Here is a 21239-nt window from a genome sequence, read left to right on the forward strand (position 1 = left end):
ATCATATTAGAATAAATATTAGAGGAAGCCCAGAATTTCAGTGGTTTTGTGGGTAAATATCATGCCTTTTCTTTGACACTTTGAAACAATGAACACTCTTAAAAGGATCCATTCGTGTTATTATTAGATCTGGGCATTCAGATGTGCAATTCAGTTAGCTGTATCTGAAGTTACCTTTCCCAGCTCTAAAGATTAAATAGTGAGTCACATGCAAACTGGTGACGGATTTTAATATCATCTGTCAATAATCCTTGTTTGACACAGAGCAGAATTATGCTTGCAATAACATAACCCCTGTATTTCTAAAGGAGACTGCGCTTGTTTCTGCTAAGCATCTTCGAAAAGAAGCACATCCTGATCAAAACGGCTAAGGCAGGGTGATAGGTCTTCAGGACTTTCATCAGTTCTTACATAGACAACAATATGCTGGGGAGAGGAGATAATACCGAATGCAAACAACAACTTCCACAACACTGTTTTGTCTTTTAAAGTGCCTGTTTAATCACAGAACTGTAGAGTGATCTCCATCAGAAGGGTTCTCTGGAGGCCTCTGTTCAGAGCCCTGCTTGAAGCAATGCCAATTAGATCAGGTTGCTCAGGTCTCATCCCCTCAAAGTCTGAGCACCTTCCCCAAGGTGAGCAAACCCAGCTCCTTCAGCATCCTCCCACGAGTCACCTGCTCTAGCTCCAGACCACCTTTGAGGCCTCCACTGGTCTTGCTCCAGTCCATCCATCCCTTGCTTGCTCTAGGGAGCCCCAAACTGGACAGAGCCGTCCAACGCAGCCTCCCAAGTGCTGAACCGAGGGGAAGGATCACTGCCCTGGACCTGCTGGCTGCAGTCCCGCTAGTGCAGCCCAGCTTGCTGTTGGTCTTTTTGGCATGGGCACATTGCTGGCTCATCTTCGACTTGTCTGCAAGGCAACCCAGCACCCTTTCTGCAAAGCTGCTTTCTAGCCAGTTGGCCCCAACACGTACTGGTACACGGGGCGGTTGTTCCTCTCCAGGGGCAGGACGTGGCATTTCCCTCAGCTAATTCATGAGGCTCCTGTCTGCCCTTTTCTCCAGCCTGTCAAGACCCCTGTACTGGCCACTACTCCCAATCCAGTATCTGAGAACTTGCCAAAAGTGCACTGGGTCCCATTGTTTTGGTCATTAATTATGTTGTACGGTATTGTTCCCGGTTTTGATCCCTGAGGGATGACGTGAGCAAATGACCATCAGCTGGACATCATGCCACCCTTCAAGTCCAAAGGTCCATCCAATTTTTCCACTAATCATTCACATCTCACAAATCTGGCTATAGGGAAACTATGGGAGGTCATATCAAAGGTCTTACTAAAGACAAGGCAAGAGGATGAGAAGGTATAATAGGGGAATCAAGATGGTGATTCCAAAACACTCGTAAGGAGGAACGGGAGATAAGAAAGGTGTTGGGGAGCTGTTCCTATGAGAAGACACAACCTATAGCACTGTGCTCCCCCCACCCCAGAAGCCTTTGCTGCCAGCTCTGTCTTCTGTGCTTCTTGCAGTTTCAAACTGCAAGGACTGTTTGGAGGAAAAATGTCACTGATTTCAGGAACACAAATACACTAAGAGGTCTAAGAGGGTGAAAAACACGAATGGGGAAAAGACATGCGAGTGCCATGCAAGAACCCTCTGAGGCCTTGGGGAAGAGACGGGACAGTAGCATCCCCAAGAAAAGCCCAATGGGTAGAGCAGGAACCAGAATCAGCTCAATCGGATTTCTTCTCGGATGCAGCATGGACATAGTGAGGCAACAAAAACGGGTAACGCAGACAGAAGGCATGGAGGTCATGACTCTGTGACACCCACCCTCACAGCTGCTCCTCTTCCGACAGCATGGATTCAAGCACATACACTGAGAAAATTCTCAGGGTTCCTCCTCCTTGTCAGAATAACCCCTTGATTTTGTTGCAAAGCAGCTGTATTCGGTTTTACAACTCCTGCTTGCATTAACTTATCCAAATTAACTTCTACGTGCTGATTTTAAAGGGACTCGGTCTACTAAAAACAAATGAGAGTCGCAAAATTAATCCCTTCGCTGTTCTTCCTCACATCTTGACTTCTATTTCTGTTCCTGCCACTCACCAGCAATCTGCCAGTAGGTGAGTCTCTTCACAGTGTTTCTGCTTCCCTTCAAACTTCTCATCTCATCTATTTAGATAATAAATTTGCAGAGTAATAGCTGTCTTTAGATACAAAGCGGGTCTGTGCTCAACAAGTGCCTCTACCTGCTGCTGTACAATATTACTGCTAATTGTCATCTTGGGCTTCAGCATATGCATGGTCACATGCATCTGAGATGATCTCAGCTTCTCTCATTACAACATCCACTTTGGTTTTTGTATTTTAAACTAGTCTGCACTGGAACAAAGAAATCCATGTGTCTGAAAAATGATGCCAACGCACTCTAACTCCTGCAGTACCTACAGAGATATGACGGTGTGTCTAAGGCTTCAGGCTCACACAGAACAGATGTAATTAACACACTGCTGTTGAATGAAGGGCATGTGAGTGCACCTAATTATACCTATGTGTAACACTTTAAACCTGCATCGTGTCCAAAGTATATTGATGAATGCATGTTCATCTGATGGCATCAGCTTAATTACCTCTCTAATTATTCAAGGAGGAGTGCGCAGAAAGTTTCCTTTGCATTGGTTCTATCACAGTAATTGATTGTTACTCTGGTGATGCTACGGCACACAATCAAATAATCAGCAAGACAGTGAGCACCGAAAACAAAAAGGTTACAGGGACAAGCTGGCAGGCGGCACTGAACAGAAACCTGAACTACTCACCCAAAGACATGCCCTGTGTTCCTCAAATTAGCCTCTCAATTCAGGTGTGTGCACAGAAATATAGATGTATGAAAGACTGTGGCATAAACAGTAGCAGCAGAGCACCTGGATCTGCAATGCTTTCCTTGAAACAAGTGTCTATGTTCGTGCCCGAGTCACTTATAGCTCTCGGTGAGGGAAGGCGGGGAGACTTGAGAGTGTTTCAGAGAAAGAAAGAGGAAAAAACAAGCGTTGCTGTGCCTGTGTCACCATAGTCTCTAACAATTCGGGGAGATTATGAAGCAGAAAGTTCAACAGGTGACTTGGCTGTCATCTGCAAGAACCTTGGTGGCCCTGGACGCATAAAGTAGGCAGGATACTGTAAAAGCAGTAAGGATTTCCAGGCATACAGGAATAGTTACATTGGGTTTTGGTTTGTTGGGGTTTTTTTTTCAGATCTGCTGAGCACAATTCCTCAAGCACAATCTGCCAATGATCGTCACACGTAACGAACACCCGTTACAGCGTGCAGAAGTCCTGCTGCGCATCAGCGTGGGGTGGCAATCAATCAGGGCCAGCGGGGAGCCAAGGTGCTCCCCGCGGCACAGCAGCTTCCCCGCCGCCGTGCGCTCACCGCGTCAATCAATCGAGGGGAATGGCAAGCCACCGCACACAGATGGTCCGCAAAACCCTCGCAAACCCCATCTGGCTGCTGGGACAGCTGATATCCCTGAGCAACCCAAGCTGGAGCGCACATCCGTGGCAGGGAAAAACCTTCCCGACTTTGCTCACAAGTCAATCAATCAAAGGGAGCTTGACAAATCATGCAACAGCCTCCGTGTCCTGCAATAAAAGCCTGAACCCCGTGAGCCAAATCACAACTGGAAGGAGACGGAAACCCACAGCTGCTGTAAGCCTCAGCTATTCTCTTTAGTCACCTCTCTCAGAGAAACATCAGTAACAGCCAAGTTCAACAAAAACTTCTCACACCAGTTATACTTACAGGCCTGATAAATGCAGAATAGCCAAATTGCCAGCAATTTTACATTACGATCATGTAATTTGCAGCTGAATTTAAATTCACTTGTAGCCACATAAATTACAATAATTATTGTGCACGTTTGCCACTTTACAGACACTTCTGTTTGTCTCTCCTTTGTTTCCATTAGATAGGCATCTCCATTACGTTCCTCCAGCTTTAAATTAAAAAACAGATGGACAGACTAGGACTGCTCTATACTGAATCAGAGTACCAAGTTCAGACTCTGATTTTCATTACTTTGGATTTATCCTGGATTACTCTGGATTTACAATTTATATAACTTCTATGAAGTTACACCAGGTGAAGTTCTACCAGAGAACTTCTATATCAGATGAAGTCATACCAAATGAGAAAAGTTTTGTCTCAGAGTCATCAACACATCAGTCACTGTCTTTAATGAGTTTTTGCAGTAATTACTACACGTATTTAATCTTGCCCTTGATGATGGTTGCAAGCAAGTTCTTCATGAGAAAGTGTGAATCCTTGCAACTTTTCAGGCTTGTTTACTTTGGAAATTACTCCAGAAGAGCAATTCCTGTTAACGTAGCAAGACACCTTTCTCCCGAAATAAACACGACAGTTGTAAGGTGGGAATAATTCATTCTTTTTGCAAAACTAGGTCATCATCACCTGTCCTCCGTTGTAACAGTTATGCTATTTGATGTTGCCCCATTACTGTAACGTACACAAGCTTCTGTTGCAGATGAGGTCCAACATGGACAGAGACTGTTCTGGCAAAATTATCACTCTGACAAGTGGGAGCGGTAACAACTCTCATACTCTGTTCTCGTGGATGAAGGTGGATGAGTTATTCCTGGTGTTGAGAGGAAAGCTGCTCCCACCTATCAGCTACAGCTCTCCATGGCAGACAGGCTTTCATGCCTTTTCTGGTATGAAATCAAAGCAACTAATTAGGGACAAACCTGACATTATGATTTTTTTTTTCCTGGCAAAATTAATGAGTGAGTAAATTAAGGGCTTCAAATAATTTTGCCAGATACCTTCAGAGCTGACTGTAATTCCCCTACTGCCAGTGGCAGCTTTAATGCTGAGCTGTGAATTTGCAGTGGGTCATGTACAGTAATGGTACATACCACAATTCTGAAGTCCCTGCTGTCAAATCAGAAATTCAGAAAAAGCTGGAGGCAACTCCTTGGAATAAAGCCGTGAGGACAGAAATAATGTGAAATGTGCAAGTGCAAATAAAATTCATAGCTCATCTTAGATGCACTCAGCATGTTAATGCCTCAACTGTTTTGTTCATTTGCTACCTGTTTTCAGTGCCCTGAGGCACACGCTATTAAGGCATAACCCAACATAATCTAACCTGAAGTCTTCAACTGTTACAACACTTGCTGCAGAACTGTTCTCCAGAAAACAATTCTCTGAATTTTCTAATTATTTAGAAACCTAAGCTGAGAACTTTGCTCTTTGGCCTCAAGTTTATAAACCATTTCAAACACATTCTCTGCGGATCTTGGACACAGAGCCTTTAAGAGAATTAAAATCTGTAATTTCATCCTCCTGGAAACCAGCATTCCCAACTGCACTTCTTGCGATCAACCCCCACATGAAGCTCTTGAGACACGTAGCAGTGATACAGCCACAAAGAGAGGGAGATATACAGCTGACTTGTTGGTTGGCCAGGGAGAAGTCCAATGAAAAGAGCAAAGGCACAAGAAATGCCACAACATGGAGACAGCTTGCTCAGAGACCATAGCTAAATGCCTAGTCACCCTCCTGAAAAGCACTTCAACACAACTGCTTGAATATTTTCATTTGAATCAATTAAATCCAAAAGAAAACATTTTTGTTTAAATCAGTGTAAGAAATCAATGTTCAAATCGATGTAAGAATATATCAAATCGATCATATAAAATCAATCATTTAAATCAATGTAAGAATATAAAAAGGTTGATTTTTTCCTAAAATATTTTGTTGACCAAAAGCTTTCAACAAAGCGCTGAGAGAAGTGTTTGAGTATTTGTTTTTACTCTATGCCCAGCCATGACTGAGTTGTCCCTTCCTCTTACCTCGCAGCAGTATCTCCTTTGAAGTCTACCCATAACAGCACAACGCTTCCCTGACACTGGGGGAAAACGTAAATCCTGATATAAAATCCAGAAAGCGATAAATAGGGAGCAATCAATCAAAACTCTTCTTCAAATCCTAACTTTGGTGAGGGAAAAAAAAGAAAACACCTGAAAATTGCTTCTACAACTCGCTCCTCCATAGACCCTACCGCTCTGCGGCTGTGTACGGTCACATACGTTTGAAGCAAGAGAACAACAGCGAAACACAGAAGGCCACAGGGACATTAAATGACTGGGGAGGGTTACTGCTGGAGGCCCACCTGTTTTATTCGAGAGTCGGAAGGACACCATCTTGTCAGGGATGCTGCAGACATTCCTCACCGAGGCGATGCAGCTGTAGTTTGCGTAGTCCTGAGGTCGGAGGTTCTTCAGCTTCAGGATCTTTGTTTCTCCCTGCGCATGCGAAAGAGAGCATTAGGAAGGCAGAGGAACAAGGAAGGATGCAGGAAACACCAAGACTGGCTTGCAGGAGGCAAGAGGAAGATGCAGAAGTGGTTAATTAGAAGCAGGTGTTGAAGTTGTCCAGAAAACATATTTTAATTAATTACCTGAAAAAACAGCAGCTGGCATAACCTAAAACTGTAGCCCCACTTACATATTAAAAGCAAAAGAAAAGAGAGCAGCGAGGGGGGAAATTGGTTTGACAGAGTCTTTCAAGTTGCAGCATTATTTGGGATAATATATCTTAAGGTACAACCTACATGATGAAAAAAATCACAAGCTACAGAAATCCTGCTGTTTTCCTTTGAAAATGAGCTGCTGATGGATTTTATTTTTAGCCAGCAGTGTAAATGATGGAGCAGGGACCTGAACGGGATATGTAATGAAGGAGTTCCTTTAGACACAATCAAGAGAAAACTGGAAAATATAAGATTTCCACTGCAGTACTATGTGAAATAGGCACTGCAGAACCAGAAACTCAGGAGAAAAAGTAAGTTGCTGAAATATGTATGTAAAATCTTACAGTATTGTTAGCAACAAGAGTAACAAAGCACCGAAAGGAGCATTAGATACAAAATCCTGAGCTCGTAGAGATGTCGTGGGACAGAGCAGGGAGGAAGAAAGCACAGGGAGCACAGTGAAGCACATCAGGGCGTGAGGCGTGAGAATGCGACAGCGTGGAGGGCTGCGGAAACATCAGATAATCTATATGTATCAATACCTGCACGTTATTCATTCTAGCATTAAAATAACAAACTTCCTCGGGCTTTCAATCTCTTCCTCCAGCTGCCTGCTTTCAAGTCGTTGCCTGTGTTTATAGTGATAAGCTAAAAATGTATTATGCTTAGACAAGGCAAAGGGAGAACCCCAGCCCGGGGAGGCAGCCACTCTGAACGGGCTCACAAAGCATCAAAAGAGCAAACTTTGGAAAATGTTCGTTATCATGTGTCCTGTTAAAGCTGAACAACTTTTAATATTACCACAGCTTGAGCAACATATGTAATTTTTTTTAAACAATATCATGTGCATCAACTGCCCAGGCCTATATAAGCAAAAATATGTTGGTTGTGAAAATGTATGTACAGAACTAGCAAAAAAAACCAATAAAAGAGAAGATACAGCTAGCCAGACAAGGAAAAAAAGTCGTTGAAATCAAACTTGGTAGATGTTTAGAGTATTGGAACTGAAGTGCTTTGTATGCGTAATCAGTCCCATGGAAATTACGTGATTTAAATTAAGCACGTGCTGATTTAGTGTTTGCAAGACCAAGTCTTTGAAAAGCTGTTCCCAAAGATAAAGATCCTACTTTAAGAAGAGGTTTAGCTGGGCTAGAGAAGGGCCTGATCCAAGTTAGCAGGAACTCAGCTACCAAAGTCATTGAGTTCTGGAAACAGAGAGCAGCTGCATTCCATCAATTCATTCCTTAGCTGTGGACTCCAAGCTGAACTTGTGGGCTGAACTCACAATGGTATTCTGGATCATGTCCCCAGATTGCAGAGATTTATAAAAATGTATATATTTTCTTCATTGGTTTGGGTAATTAGTCTAATTATGTCTAATTGCATAATTATTGTAAATACAGCAAATTTAATCTTGTACTCAGGCTGTGCAATTACAATGTGCAATGAGGATGATGCAAACTCTTAGGAAAAAATTCTGCATCAAGATTTTGGTTTTGAAAAGTTCAGTATTTCAAACACTCCCACAGATGAGAATGTGCCTGTTTGTTCAATTTTTTTCCCCATGGCAGCTAAAATAAGTAGCTGACATTACCTGATTCATCAAAAAAATCTGTTCAAAGTTCAGAAATTTATTTGTATATGCCAGGTTTTCCAGGTGCCTTCTATGATTTAATAAAACAAGGAAACCATTTAAAAAAAACCTAGCTTTTTTGGGGTACAATAACTTAGAAAATTTAATTGTGTTTTCCTTTACATTTCATTTGACTTTTGGATTGCTAATCCAGCTTCAAAGCAGTCACCAAAAAATGCCACCTCAAATTCATACCTTTTGATGCTCTGGAGTCAAATCCCCTCTATCCCTCTTCACATCAGCTCTTACTTTTCGTTACCGTATCATAAGCAGAACCAATTATACAGGGAGGTGCAGTAGACATTTATGACTCTTGAACCTTTAATTACATCTTTTCCTCTTACAAACATGTATCAGATCTTGTAGGTACACCAAGATACACTAATTCAACCTGACCTCCAATAAATGTAAAAAGGTTATGGATAAGCTTTCGACTATCAACATGACAATCTGATTTAGTCATTAATTCCGCCCAGAAAGAGGTTCTAGGAAGAATGTTCCTAACCCTAGGTTAGATTTTATAACCTAAAAGATATTAAAAAAATAATAATAAAAAAAAATCTAATTTCATGTGACACATTTTAGTAGATATGTTCTTATTAGACAATAGGGAAGGTGATCATCAGCATTTCCATATTGAAATATAAATCAAAAAGTCCCATGTGAAGGGAGTCTCTCACTTTTTAATTAAAACATTAAAAACCTCCAGTTTACACAGTTGAGTCCAAAGAAACAAGCCACAGATTTTCTAAACTGGGTCCGTACATGTTAAATTAAAAATAATCTCATCACATTTAGGAGACCAATAACTTGACTATGTAATCTAATTCTCATCTCTGCAAGGTTCCAGGCTACACGTTTCTCCGTAAAATACCAGGCCACTGTAGTAATATAAAGCTGTCAAGTACAATAAAAAGAAAAAATGAAGGTGCTCTCAAATCATTAGCTGAAAATTATTTATGAAAGTTGCAGGTTGCTTGCTGCTATGAAGACCAAATTACCAGGCAGTTTTCACCTCTGTCTTTATTCGTTATTGCTTCAGACTTTCCAAAACAATTTTTTCTCCATTTTTCTTCTTTTTTTTTTCCTTTTTGCAAACACCATCACACACTTTTGTCCGCAGACAATAGGATATGCCACCTTTTTAGCCTGAGACCGTGCAAATGTGCTAACAATAAATTAATCTGATCTAATCTGACGGACTCTTTTGATGGCCCAGTCTGCCTTCGTGGCTGTGAGTGAGAGTAGGAAGACTTAAAAAAGCACTTCTTTCCATTTTTGCCACCTCATCTTTTAAGTGTGTAATTCTGGAACAAAAACTTATATTCAAAGAAGTGAAAGGCAGAATAAAATAGAAAAAACAACACAGGGAGTTGCTATAGAGTTCAGCCTCCTCGAAAAGCTTTTTAGGCTGTAACTTCTGTGCAGAATCACTTTGCATTGTATTGGAAAAGATTAGGAAATAGCAGTCTAATCAGAGGTTTGGGCTTGCAGCACCCAAGTAAAATGACTTCAAAGGGGCTCCTGCAGACAGCGCTCACTGTGCGTCTTCCCATAATTTCTTATTTCATAATTTGACAAAAAAATTAAGAGACATATTTTTATATCAGGAAGACTTATAATAACATATGGGTGCATTTGTGCCGGGGTGTAGTTATCTAGAGGGCATGCCCACTTACCCACACCACAAACCCAGCAGGGATATGCAGGCAGATCCAGTTACAAAGAATCTGGTGCAAGCAGCCTAAGGAAGGAAAAAATACTGTACTTTCATTCCTACCTGGGTAAAGAAGGGCTCATAGATCTCCACTCCTTTATCAGACCCTTGCAGCAATACCTCTTGGCCGCGGCGCCAGCTGTACCGAACGGGCGGATTGGAGTTGGCAACGCACCTGAGAAACACCGTTCTCTCATAGTAAAACTGCTCTTTTGCTTCCCCAATGCTCTGGTGGACTGTTACTATTGGATCATCCAAATCTGGAGAGACAGAAGGAACAACCAAGATAAAGTCAGGCTTCAGTTGACTCTACGATGGTTCTGCGATGGGAAGCGCGTGCATCGCCTTGTATACAAGTCCACAGCAAAATAGAGGCGATACAGCTCTAAAAGCCACAAGCGTACGTTTTAGGACTTCTGCAGCAGAATTCAGTTTTAGAGTTTGTTTTCATCTGCACAGCACCTAGCACAACTGGATCTTCATTTACAACTTGGGCTTTTAGATACAGCAATATATACAATATCACATATGATAATGTCAATCATATTGCTGTTATGTTTCCACTAATACTTAGGTTTCATATGGTGTTCATCTTTACTACTTGTTTCTTATGCATGATTTTAATTTAAATGTCTCTTAGACAAAATAGTTTATAAAGCTTTGGAAATAAATAGACAGACTAATTTGCATCCTAATGGTAGGCTCCACTAGAACATAGATCATGTGCATGCAGCTGTTTTCCTTTAAAGCAGCAATTTAATACAGTAATTTAATGCATATTCCCTTCTTTTAGTTACATGCATTTAACTTCAAGCAGGTAAATTCATCACAGGCTTTAGAACACACTTCTCTTGATTAAAATACAGATATCATATAATTACTCCCACTGCATCAGCTCAAAGAAAATTAGATCCCCACCACAGAATTCACTCATCTTATAAAGGGAAGAAATAACGATAGCCCTTGGAATGTGAGTACACTTAATTAATTAATTTGGGCTTTATTCCATCAGGAACAAGTAGATTCCTGTTTGCAGGATGCTACTATTGTTTATTATGAGTTTTCTCTGAAGGTACAATTGCATCGAAGAAGGAAAAAAAAAAGAAACAAAAGAAGAAAAGCAACGGCTATTTTTACTAAGAACTCGTTAAAAACACTCAACCTCCAAATGACATGGTAAGCAATTCTCCGGTGAGCTTTAGGGAGAAGTTACGCTACCTGGAGGGCTGTCAGCCAAGGGGAAGTTTCTTCTCTAAGTCTAGCCCCTATGTTTCAAAGGTATGCCCAGGTTTGGCTCCAACAGTTACAATACAGGCACTGACGCTATTACCCACAGAGAGTAGGAACAATTTGCCTAATTATACCTGTACCGATCCAGTCTGCAAGCACACAGCAACACCACATTCTCACGTGCAACTCAGCCTTGACTGAAATAATTTCAGAACCTTATTGGCAGTGCTTCTTCCTTAAACAAAATGTAAAAATGCTTTAAGTAGTGCTTCATTAAATATTCATCCACAAACGTAACCCTATTTTTGCAAAGTCTTGTGTGAGTAACTATCTAAATGTCAATTCATCAGATTTATTTGAGGCCACAGTTCAGTGAAATGCAGAACAAGGTGCTCAAATCTTAGCATGACCACCGGTGTCAAAGGGAAGGCGGTCACGGTCAAAGGCACCCACAAACTTGAGTCCCTTTCCAAAGGTGTTGAAAACAAGGACAGTTGGTTTTGGGGAAGCCTCACATGCATTTGGCTCCATGTCCTTTCCCCAAGTGCCAAACACCACCGTAACCATATATTGTACATGATGGACCATCAGCATAGCAGTTCTTAAAAGATCTGGGGGTTTGATAGTTTTATAAACTAGAGGTGAGCCAGAGGCACGTGGGATTATTAAAGGAAGCCCCTCATTAACAATCTGAATAGATTAGCAGGTTTCAAACGTCCACACTGAAAAGCAGTTTGCGCTTAAAAATTATTCTTTAGATGCTTACATTTTGATTTGCATAACGAGAATAAAGCTTGAGACTCTCTTGATTAATTAGAAACAAAACATGTTCCAAAATTTGGAATAATTCAAGCAATAATATCTTGTAATAGAGCATGAATTTTAAGTAAATGTTACCTTCATTCTACTCTACAAAACATTTAATTTAATATCACAGAAAGAAATTATGAAATTGTTGCTCCAAATTAGGATGCCATTTTCTAATGAGATTTCATTTTTGTTTTAAAGGTTATTTTAAATCACAGTAGCATTTGAAAAGGGATGAGATTGCTGAAATGTTATGTCTTCTACTCATGCAATAGAAAATAAAAAGAAGGAAATTAGCTTGCTTCAATTTCTAGGCCAAAACACCTGTTCCCTATATTTTGATGAACAACAGAACATTTCACACACGAATGCTTTCCGGCAGCTGCTTATTAAAGCACATCCTTAGACCACAAACAAGGATGACTGGCAGCCAAAAGTCTCCAACACCGAGTCAGGGGACCGCTCCGCCAATCTCTCGCCCTTAGATGAAGGTGCATCCCCTCAGGTGACATACACAAGAAGTCCAAGTCTTGACTCCGCTTCATTTTGATGAATTTAATCAAGACTAGACAGAATAAATCACTTAAAGCCTAAAACCTCTTTGCAGAAGAGGCCTTGGAGGTCCCGGTGGCAAAGCTGAACGGGAGGTGGCTGACTACATCCCAGGCTGCAACAGCAAGAGTGCAGCCAGCAGGTCCGGGGAAAGGATCCTTCCCCAATACCCCCACCTGGGAGACAACATCCAGAGCACCTGGTCAAGACATGGACATACTGGAGCAACTGGAGAGGAGACCACCGTGATGGCTGGAGGGCTGGAGCAGGTGCCATACAAGCAGAGGCTGGGGGAGCTGGGTTTGGCCAGCCTGGAGAAGATAAGAGGAAGGGGTGATCTAATTTCTGTTGACTAACTACCGGGAAGTTATAGAGAAGATGAAGGCAAACTCAGAAGAGCAGAACAAAGCACCATGAGCCAACAGGTATAAGTTGCACCAAGAGAAATTCCTCCTGGTTTTAAGCGAAAACAAATTCCCCGTGCAACCAGACAAGCGCCCAGAGAGGCAGCAGGATACCACCCTTGGAGACATTCAAAGCTTGACTGGACACAGCCCTGAGCAATCTAACCTGTGAAGTTGGCCCTGCTTTGAGCAGTAGGTTGGACAAGAGATCCTTTCCAACCTAAATTACTCCATGATGTCATGAGCTGTGATGCCATCGCTCGCTTGCGCTACCTGCTCTCTTGCAGCAGGTCCACGCTCGACACGTGCTCACCCCCTCCGACACCGGTCCTCCTCTACGACAGAGAGAAGCAGGCACCGCACTGTACCATGACAGCGGATGGATTTTGATAAGAGTATAAAGACACCTCAAAGAAATTTAAGTTGGGAATGCAAACACGGCAAGCCCTCTGCCAAAGCACTTCATAATGGTCAATTAATAGAAAATTTGCACTGCAGAACTTGACTGATTTTTCCGTCGGCAGTGCTGGAAAGATCTCGACAGCTGCATCAAAGCAAAAGAAGCAGCACTAATAGGAGACAAAATAATGCTTGCAATTGTGAGATTTCACTGAGCACTCAGCGGCCTGCCCCGCTGTTGGGCAGGGTTAGACAAATGTTTTACTGGGTTGTTATATAAGACTGTGTTTTGCTCAGGCAGTGCCAGAGCTGCAAACATAATACAAAGTATGTCTTTTTCATACTAGGGCCAAGGTATTCTGCAGAGTTATTACAACGGAGGCATGCAACTGCCAAATTCATTGCCTTTAGACAGGTTATTTTAAAGTCGCCTGATCTTGGTGGCATTAACGCTCACTTGTCAGAGCTCTCCAGAACTTCAGTTTCAGTGTCTAATTGAATTGTTACCAACTGATATTCAAATTTCCAAATAGACTTTAAAAAAACCCAAAAACTATTTAAAGCTCTGTGCCTATGTGTAAGTATCCCTGGGTGTTTGTTCACTAAAAGCACTGGAACACTCGGGGACTCAGCATTCTGGGAGGGAAGCTACAGACTTCAGGTAGTGCACAGCAATTAACCTGCGAAGAGGAAAGAGGGGAAATCACTGAAGAGACAGGGAGATCTTACTGCCGCGGAGAAAGATCTAGCACTCAGCTAAATGAATTTTTTTACATGCTTTACAAGAGAAAAAAAAAGCCACTAAAATTTTCATTTTGGGTTGATCAAATTATGAAGAGTTAACTGACTAATCATTCTTTAAATTAAACTGAAGTCATGGGTGTTGATATGTAGTTAAAGTCTATTAATCAAAATTAAAATAATTACAGAAGTATGTTTTCCACAGAGGTTTATGCCACCATTAGGTTCAATTTTTCAGTCCTTAATCTTTGAATTGAACCAAACAGTTTCCAGAACCCAGATGGCACAGGCATTCTAAACGCTATATTGGAAGAATTCCCTTCACACATCCCTAAGCTCTGAAACAAACAAGAAAACCCAGTATAAGCTGTTCAAAATGGGTCTAACCTAAATGCACCGTGAATTGTATCACGATGGTCAGAGATGTTGGCGTGGAAGGTGCGCAACTGTGGCGGATGCTATTAATATCCTCTCTACGCTGAATTGCAAAGCGCTGGAGGCATCACACTGGCTGCGAGTAGGAAAAAACATGGACCATCTCCTGCGACCCTCACCTGAACTCCAGGGGAGTTTCACATACACAGACAGGAGAGCAGGATCACAGACTATATTTGCTATATCATCTTTTTTCAGCTGCTGGGACTACACAGCTTGATGATTTCATTTGTTAATTAGATGCCTTTGTCTTCGGATGTTCAAAGCAAGCGATGCTTGGAAGTCAGGATAATAATAAAACATGCATCTGGTAAACTGATTGAAATTGCTTCATCAAGACACCCAGAGAGGAGACAGCAGTGACGCATACATTTAGCCTGCCTAACTCATAAGTTATTCTTAAATATAAAAGTACAATATTTTTCGTCCTATTTTCCTTACTATAGCCTCCTTGACCTAGCACAAGCTATCAATAATTACGCAGGTTTGAAGGGCTTTGTAGTACTGTATGGTACAGAGCAGTTACGCATGATTCAGAAGATGCACAAAAATTCAACAAATATGTATTTCTTGCCTACCTATGGAAAGGATAATGAGCTGTCTTGCATGCCATCCATTAGTACATGCAGTGTGGAGACACAAGAGCTCCAAACAAGCTGGAAACAGGGGAGCCAAGTTACCTGGAGCTCCACATAAGATATTTTTCCCCTCTATAGCCCTTTAAAAGAGATTTATTATGCATCTGCAGTGCCGTATTGTGTGTGCAGTACAGACACAAGCTGAAAGCAAGCACCATTTACAAGGCCAGATCCTATAAGCAAGCAAGCCTTTCTTCCTTGCTCCCGCAAGAGTAAGAGTGTGACCCTGGAAGACCCCTGATGAGCTTGTATTGATTTCCAATACTATTTTGGGAAGATCAAACACATGCTAGAAGGCTGCTAACATGCTCAAACACGAAAGGACAAGCAGGATGACCTTAGCAGTCAACAATACCCCGTGCAGCTCGAGAGCATTTCTGCCTGCCACGCTTTACTGAGGGTTGGAGTCTATCAACAAAGAACCCAAGAGGAGAAATGTAACGAACACTCAGTGATGTAGTTTTAGGGAGTAAACGTTTGCTTCATTCTTTTGATGAGGTTATAAATACACCTGATTGAAACCCATATAAACTGCGCCCACTGGATGAACTGTTCATACCAGCATGTCCTAACGACATGGGGAGGATGGCACAGGGCTGACAGCCCTGCAAGAGGGCAGCAATAGTTTTCTTGATCCAAAGACACCAAACTTAGCCCAATCTCATTATTTAAGAGACTAAATTAGCATCGGAGTCCCTGGACAGCAGGTACGCTGGTGCTCAGGATTTACATTTACAGCACGAACAGCACCACTTACCACAATACTGAATTTCTACATGCGCGTGCATGTGCATACATGAATAAAGATCAGTGGGTTTTCCTAATAACGAAGAGTCGGACGCTCACACAGAACGATATACATCTATGAACTCATAATAGAGGTTAACAGCGCAAGACTGTGCCCTGGCACGGTCTGAGAGACACACCGGCAAAGACCTCTCAGCACAGTTCTGAAATAGATGGGCTTGCTGGGATCACTGCGTGCAATAAGAGTAAGGATATAATTTTCTTTCATATATAGAATTGGAGACCTGAGTAAGGATCCTAATCTGGTGTCAGCCATTGTTAAGCAACATTAAGAAATTAAAGGGCAAAGAAAGAGCAACAGAAAAGTACTTACGCACTAGAGAAAGTACTTAAGACTTTGGCTTGCAGTGAAAGACGTAAAGAGCGAGACGCATTTAATTTCGTAGAAAAGAAGACTGAACGGTAACTTTATTATAGGATGTAAGCACCTCATGGTGGGAAAATGGCAGGTACAAAAGAGCTCTTTTGGCTACCGGTAATATATACAACAAGCAACAATAGCTGGAAACTGAAGGAAACCCAGTTCAGTATGGGAAAGAATAAAGACTTTTTTTTTTTCTTTTTGAAGATAAAGCAGTTGAACAGAGGAACAGACTACCTGGGCATACAGAAGATTCCTCACCTGTTCAAACCAAGACCAGATGCTTTTTAGTGAAATACAAATTATTACATTCAATATAAGAACAGCTGAAAAAAAAAAAGAAAAAAAAAACAAACCAAAAAAACCAGATAGGGCTGTAAAGTAAAGGAGGGAGGTTAAACTAGACTGATGTCATGGTCAATTCTAGTATTAAAGTTTTTGAAAAAAGGTACTTAAAGAGAGAGTTGATTAAAGAATTCCAGATCATTATCATTATCAATTATCATTGAATCAAGAAATTATTTAAACTACCTTTCCATTCCACTTGCATTAGACTATACATACCAGAGTGTCAGCACACTTTGGTTCCCCAGCCAGCCAGACATGGCTGTGAAAAATGTTGATGAACCATGACTACCCACAAACAAAGCATGTAAGAAACAAGGGTTAAAGCCACTCTTTCACTGCAGGGATTGAAAGGACAGCTAGATAACAGGACAGCAGTTACAAAAGTATTCATAATGTATGACTCTGCTAAAAGTTCTTCACCTTCCAGTGATTTATCTTCCTTTTATGAACTAAGATTCAGACATAAGCATACAGGAGTTGGACAGTCTTCAAGAAACACAAATTCTTATTCAAATATATACAATTGCTTGAGGAGGAATTGTGCAATAACTGCCTTGTTGTTACCCTTGTTTTATAAACAGGTAACCTTGTTTTTTTAATTTTCTCTGTACCTGTAAAGAAACAGAACGGAAGATTACATTATAAAAGAGAAAAGGGTTTACCAGCCAAGCCAGGAGAAACAGGCACTAATACTAAAGGCCACCTGCCATGCATGACACATTACTAGGAGTAATTGTTACACATAGGATTTTTTAACATTATAAGTAAGTAATTATTCATTGCATAATCCCAAACCTAATTAATGCTTGCTCCCTCATTTTTTAAAGAAACGAAATTCAATTTTTTTGAAGTAATGAACATCAAACTGGGTTAAGAAGGTCTACTAGACCACATCCATCTCCAATTAGTAGCTTCAGCAGACTTCTTCCAGAGCTACTCACAAAGTTTCAATCCCTGTTAAAAACTACATTCTGAACATATCGAGTGCAAATAGTGGCACCCTGGAGAGCAGGGGCTCCTGATAACACTCCACTGCTCTCTTACTGCCTTCTTCTGGACTTCATATGTCCTAAAATGAGCACAAAAACATTTTACTTCAGTAAAAAAATATATATCTGACAGTCTGTACCTATATAACAGAAAGTGCCAGGTTTCCTACCTCCCCACCTCGTATATGTTCTGCTCTTCCAAGATTCACATTTATTTTCCAGCCTTAAACTCTTTCCCATTAAAAATGTCAGTATAGAAATCTCACCAGTTCTCCGCATACTTTTTCACAATCTCTACTCTTAAAGACGACTGTATTTTTTTCCCAGTTTTACTTGAACAGAATACAAAATATGCATTTTAGGGGAAGAGAAATAAAAAGAAAGCCAGGACTAGAAGAAATAAATAATGGTGAGTGGATGATGAAAAAGGAGGGCATGTAAGAATCTCCTTGGAGGCAAATGAAGACAACAAATCAAACAAAACTACTGCAAAAAGGAAGAGGAAAATGAACCTGCCCAGAATATTTAGTGCCCACGCCTGAACCCAGACAAGTGAAGTCTTTCTGCTGACTTGAAAGAAATCCCCTAGCCAGTTCGTCGTAGGAGACTAAAATCCCATCCACCTTGGAAGGGACCCTTAGGAGGTCACCTACTCCACATCTTGCTTCTCTCCATACTGATGATGCCCATCAATTTTGCATCATCAGCAAAAATTCATACCAAAACATTATTATAGTATGTAAATGCAGCTGAATCTCAAAGAGCAGCAAAGATTTGCTTCCTTAGACAATTGCAGTTGACTGCCCATCTGCCAAACCTCCCTTCCCAAAACCTTCTGAGCTTCTTTTAGCAAAATTTCAAATGGGGATCGAGATCCCAAAGATAATTAACCTCCAGCACATTATATAAAATTGGCGTATACACGTGGGGAAGCAGCGGGCACTGGAGCAAGGCTCGGATTAGCTGAGGGAAACACCGCACCACGAGCTCATCGTGGCCAGCGGGCATGCAGCAAGCACCCTGGCCCCAGAGGCACCCATGGGTGCCCTCTACACAGCCTGTCATCACGGAGCTACCGGGGAGACTACGGGAAACAGCAGATCTTAGGAAGGGAGCTGGAGGTGTGGGGAGGAATCTAAGTTTTATTACTACTGTAACTCTAACTATACAAAATAATGTATAGTTATGCAGGTGGAGGACCTTGAGGTGTTTGGTTAGATGCCTTCTGCAGTGCTCCTGGTAGACCTGCACGTGCTGACTCGCAGGGCTGAGGCTTCCTCTGCACCTTTTGCTCCTTAGATAAAGGAAATTAAGTGCAGGAGTGCATTTCTGCTTATAATGAGACAACCCACACTACATCTCTTCAGAACAGCAGCAAAATCTCACCTTCCAGAGAAGCAGCCTGCAAAACAAACCATATGCCAGGGAAGTTTTCAGAAGGGGAAGTTTCCAGTTGGCAGAAGGGGAGTACTTCCAGTTACCAACAGCAAATTTGAAAGACATCCTAAGCCGTAAACTCAGTGCTTTATAAAACCTAGGCCTATTTCTATTATGGCTTAAATCAGATTCCTACAAACAGACTGAATTTTCAACTCGAGGGATATTTACAGCATCAATTATCTTGAACCTCATCTGACATGTACTCATCTCAGACTGATCTAACTACAGCTATTATCATGTGTTAGAGAGAGGTTTAATTTAGAAAAGGAATAGCTTAAAAGGCATTCAAATAACCTTATAGCATTCTTAGTAGATTTTTTTCAAGGAGGAAAATAAAATCTGCATAAGCAGCCAGGTGATACTATGGAATTAATACTTTGTAATTAATTGTAAGCTTTTTTCTTTAGTTGAAAAATACTGATGTTAGGTGTATTACATTGAACAAATTCTGCAAGATACTTCCTCAGCAGCTATGCAGGACTAATTAAACATCATTGAAATGAGCTCAACATGAAAATAAAAATCTTCCTTGGCTGATCCTAATAGAAGTTTTGCATTTCCATTCCTGCATGCATGCATATTTAATCTTCGCTTCTTAATTTCCACAAGCAAGGTTGTCATTATGTATTAGTCAGTTATTTTAGTGTTTACTGTAAAAGGTCTATGTCTTTGGACACCCAGAAATAGCAAGGTGGGCGGGTATGCTGTGGCCACTCTTGCTCCTGCTGACCAGCACCATTCCCTGTGATTCCTTGTTTTCCGCCTGTCTACTTTTATCTATTATCTCTCTTCTTATGCAAACTGTGTCTGTCAGTGTTCTGTGTTACTACATCCCCTAGTATCGCTGTTGTAGTACCATAACATAAGTGTATTATTCTCATAACAATATTCACCCATAATTGACATAATCATATGTACATATTTTAACCTAATGGAAAAATAATCTTACTTCTGAATCTTTTAAAAACTTCCCCTTTCAGAACATCCCTAATCCAGTAAAACCTGTAACAGAACTGCAGACAGAAAAGCATAACTCAATGCCAGCAGCGAGCAGACTGCAGCCACAGCCAAACCCCTGCTCTCCTCCGCCAGCCTCGGAATATTGCTCCCAGGCTGGATGACACCGGGTGACAGCCCCGGTCAGGGTCTCTCCCCGGTGCTCAGTCTCCGAGTCGCGTTGCAAACAGCAGCACATCGCAAACGCAAAGAGACAGAGCAGCGAGACTTTCTCTCTTCCTCAACAAGAAATCAGAGTATGCAAGAACTGGGCATTTGAGTCCGGGTGTCTAGCAGAGACATCAGGAGGGGAAACATCTCCGCATCCCAGTGGGAATGGGTTACCAGACACGCATCTGCGCCTTTGCAAATCTCTCCAAAGGTGATTTTGCACGCTTATCCCTGGCACATTGGGATGGCTGCTCCCACCTGGTAAGTCAGTGCTTCGGACTCCTGCTCTGAAGCAAAGCACAGGTCTTCCCACCTGCCCTGCTGCCAAAGCGGCTGGCAAGCGGTGACAGTGCAATCTAAACTGCTGGAAGCCCCAAACTCCATGAAATAGCCCCAAAACAAAGAGGCGAGTACAAGCAATGGAAAGGCACGGGCAACAACCTAAGAAAGCGCTCATCAACTGAAGCTACGCTGCCGTATTTTCAGCCTCCAGGAATTTATTCTAAACAGAGTTTGTTTTACTTAAATTACCCAATGGCAAACACAGACTAACACAGTCTGGATCAGATCGGGCCAGTTCACATCGGTGCCGGTGCACACGCAGATGACGAGGAGTTTGACGAGGCTAACACAAACGAGCGCGGTCTGCACCCCCACGGGCGGCTGCAGGGAGCCGTGCAGAGGGTTTGGTGGATGCTGGGGCACAAACTGATTTGGAGCAAATGAATCTTAATGTTGACACATGTTTTCAAATCAGCAAACAAGTTAATACTACTTGCTTCAAATTTTGCGCTCAGATGAACGCCCGAGGCTCCTGGGGAATTCGGTCAGTGCGGTGCCTGGCTCTCAAGCTCACGTTTCCGTCTCCTACGAAATACAGGATCCCCTCATCCCAGAAACCTCACAGGTTTTGACCCTGGCATTCTCACCCAGAACAAACACTCCTGCTTCAGCCGCAAAATCAAATGGGCATCCTTATTTATAGCCACAGGAACATACTTGCTACACTACTCA

The 21239-nt window shown here is 41.8% G+C and overlaps 1 protein-coding gene across 1 annotated transcript in view; it reads right to left on the reverse strand.

The window, feature by feature from the left end:
- Positions 1-21239, reverse strand: part of MDGA2 (MAM domain containing glycosylphosphatidylinositol anchor 2) — a 382446-nt gene that overhangs the window by 172058 nt on the left and 189149 nt on the right. The window contains exons 4-5 of the mRNA XM_075029427.1: positions 9971-10167; positions 6198-6330 (exon numbers count right to left, since the gene is read on the reverse strand). Coding sequence (XP_074885528.1) covers positions 6198-6330; positions 9971-10167 — 330 coding nt within the window. The remainder of the gene's footprint in view (positions 1-6197; positions 6331-9970; positions 10168-21239) is intronic.

Source organism: Buteo buteo, chromosome 6 (genome assembly GCF_964188355.1).
Source record: "Buteo buteo chromosome 6, bButBut1.hap1.1, whole genome shotgun sequence".
Taxonomy (NCBI): domain Eukaryota; kingdom Metazoa; phylum Chordata; class Aves; order Accipitriformes; family Accipitridae; genus Buteo; species Buteo buteo.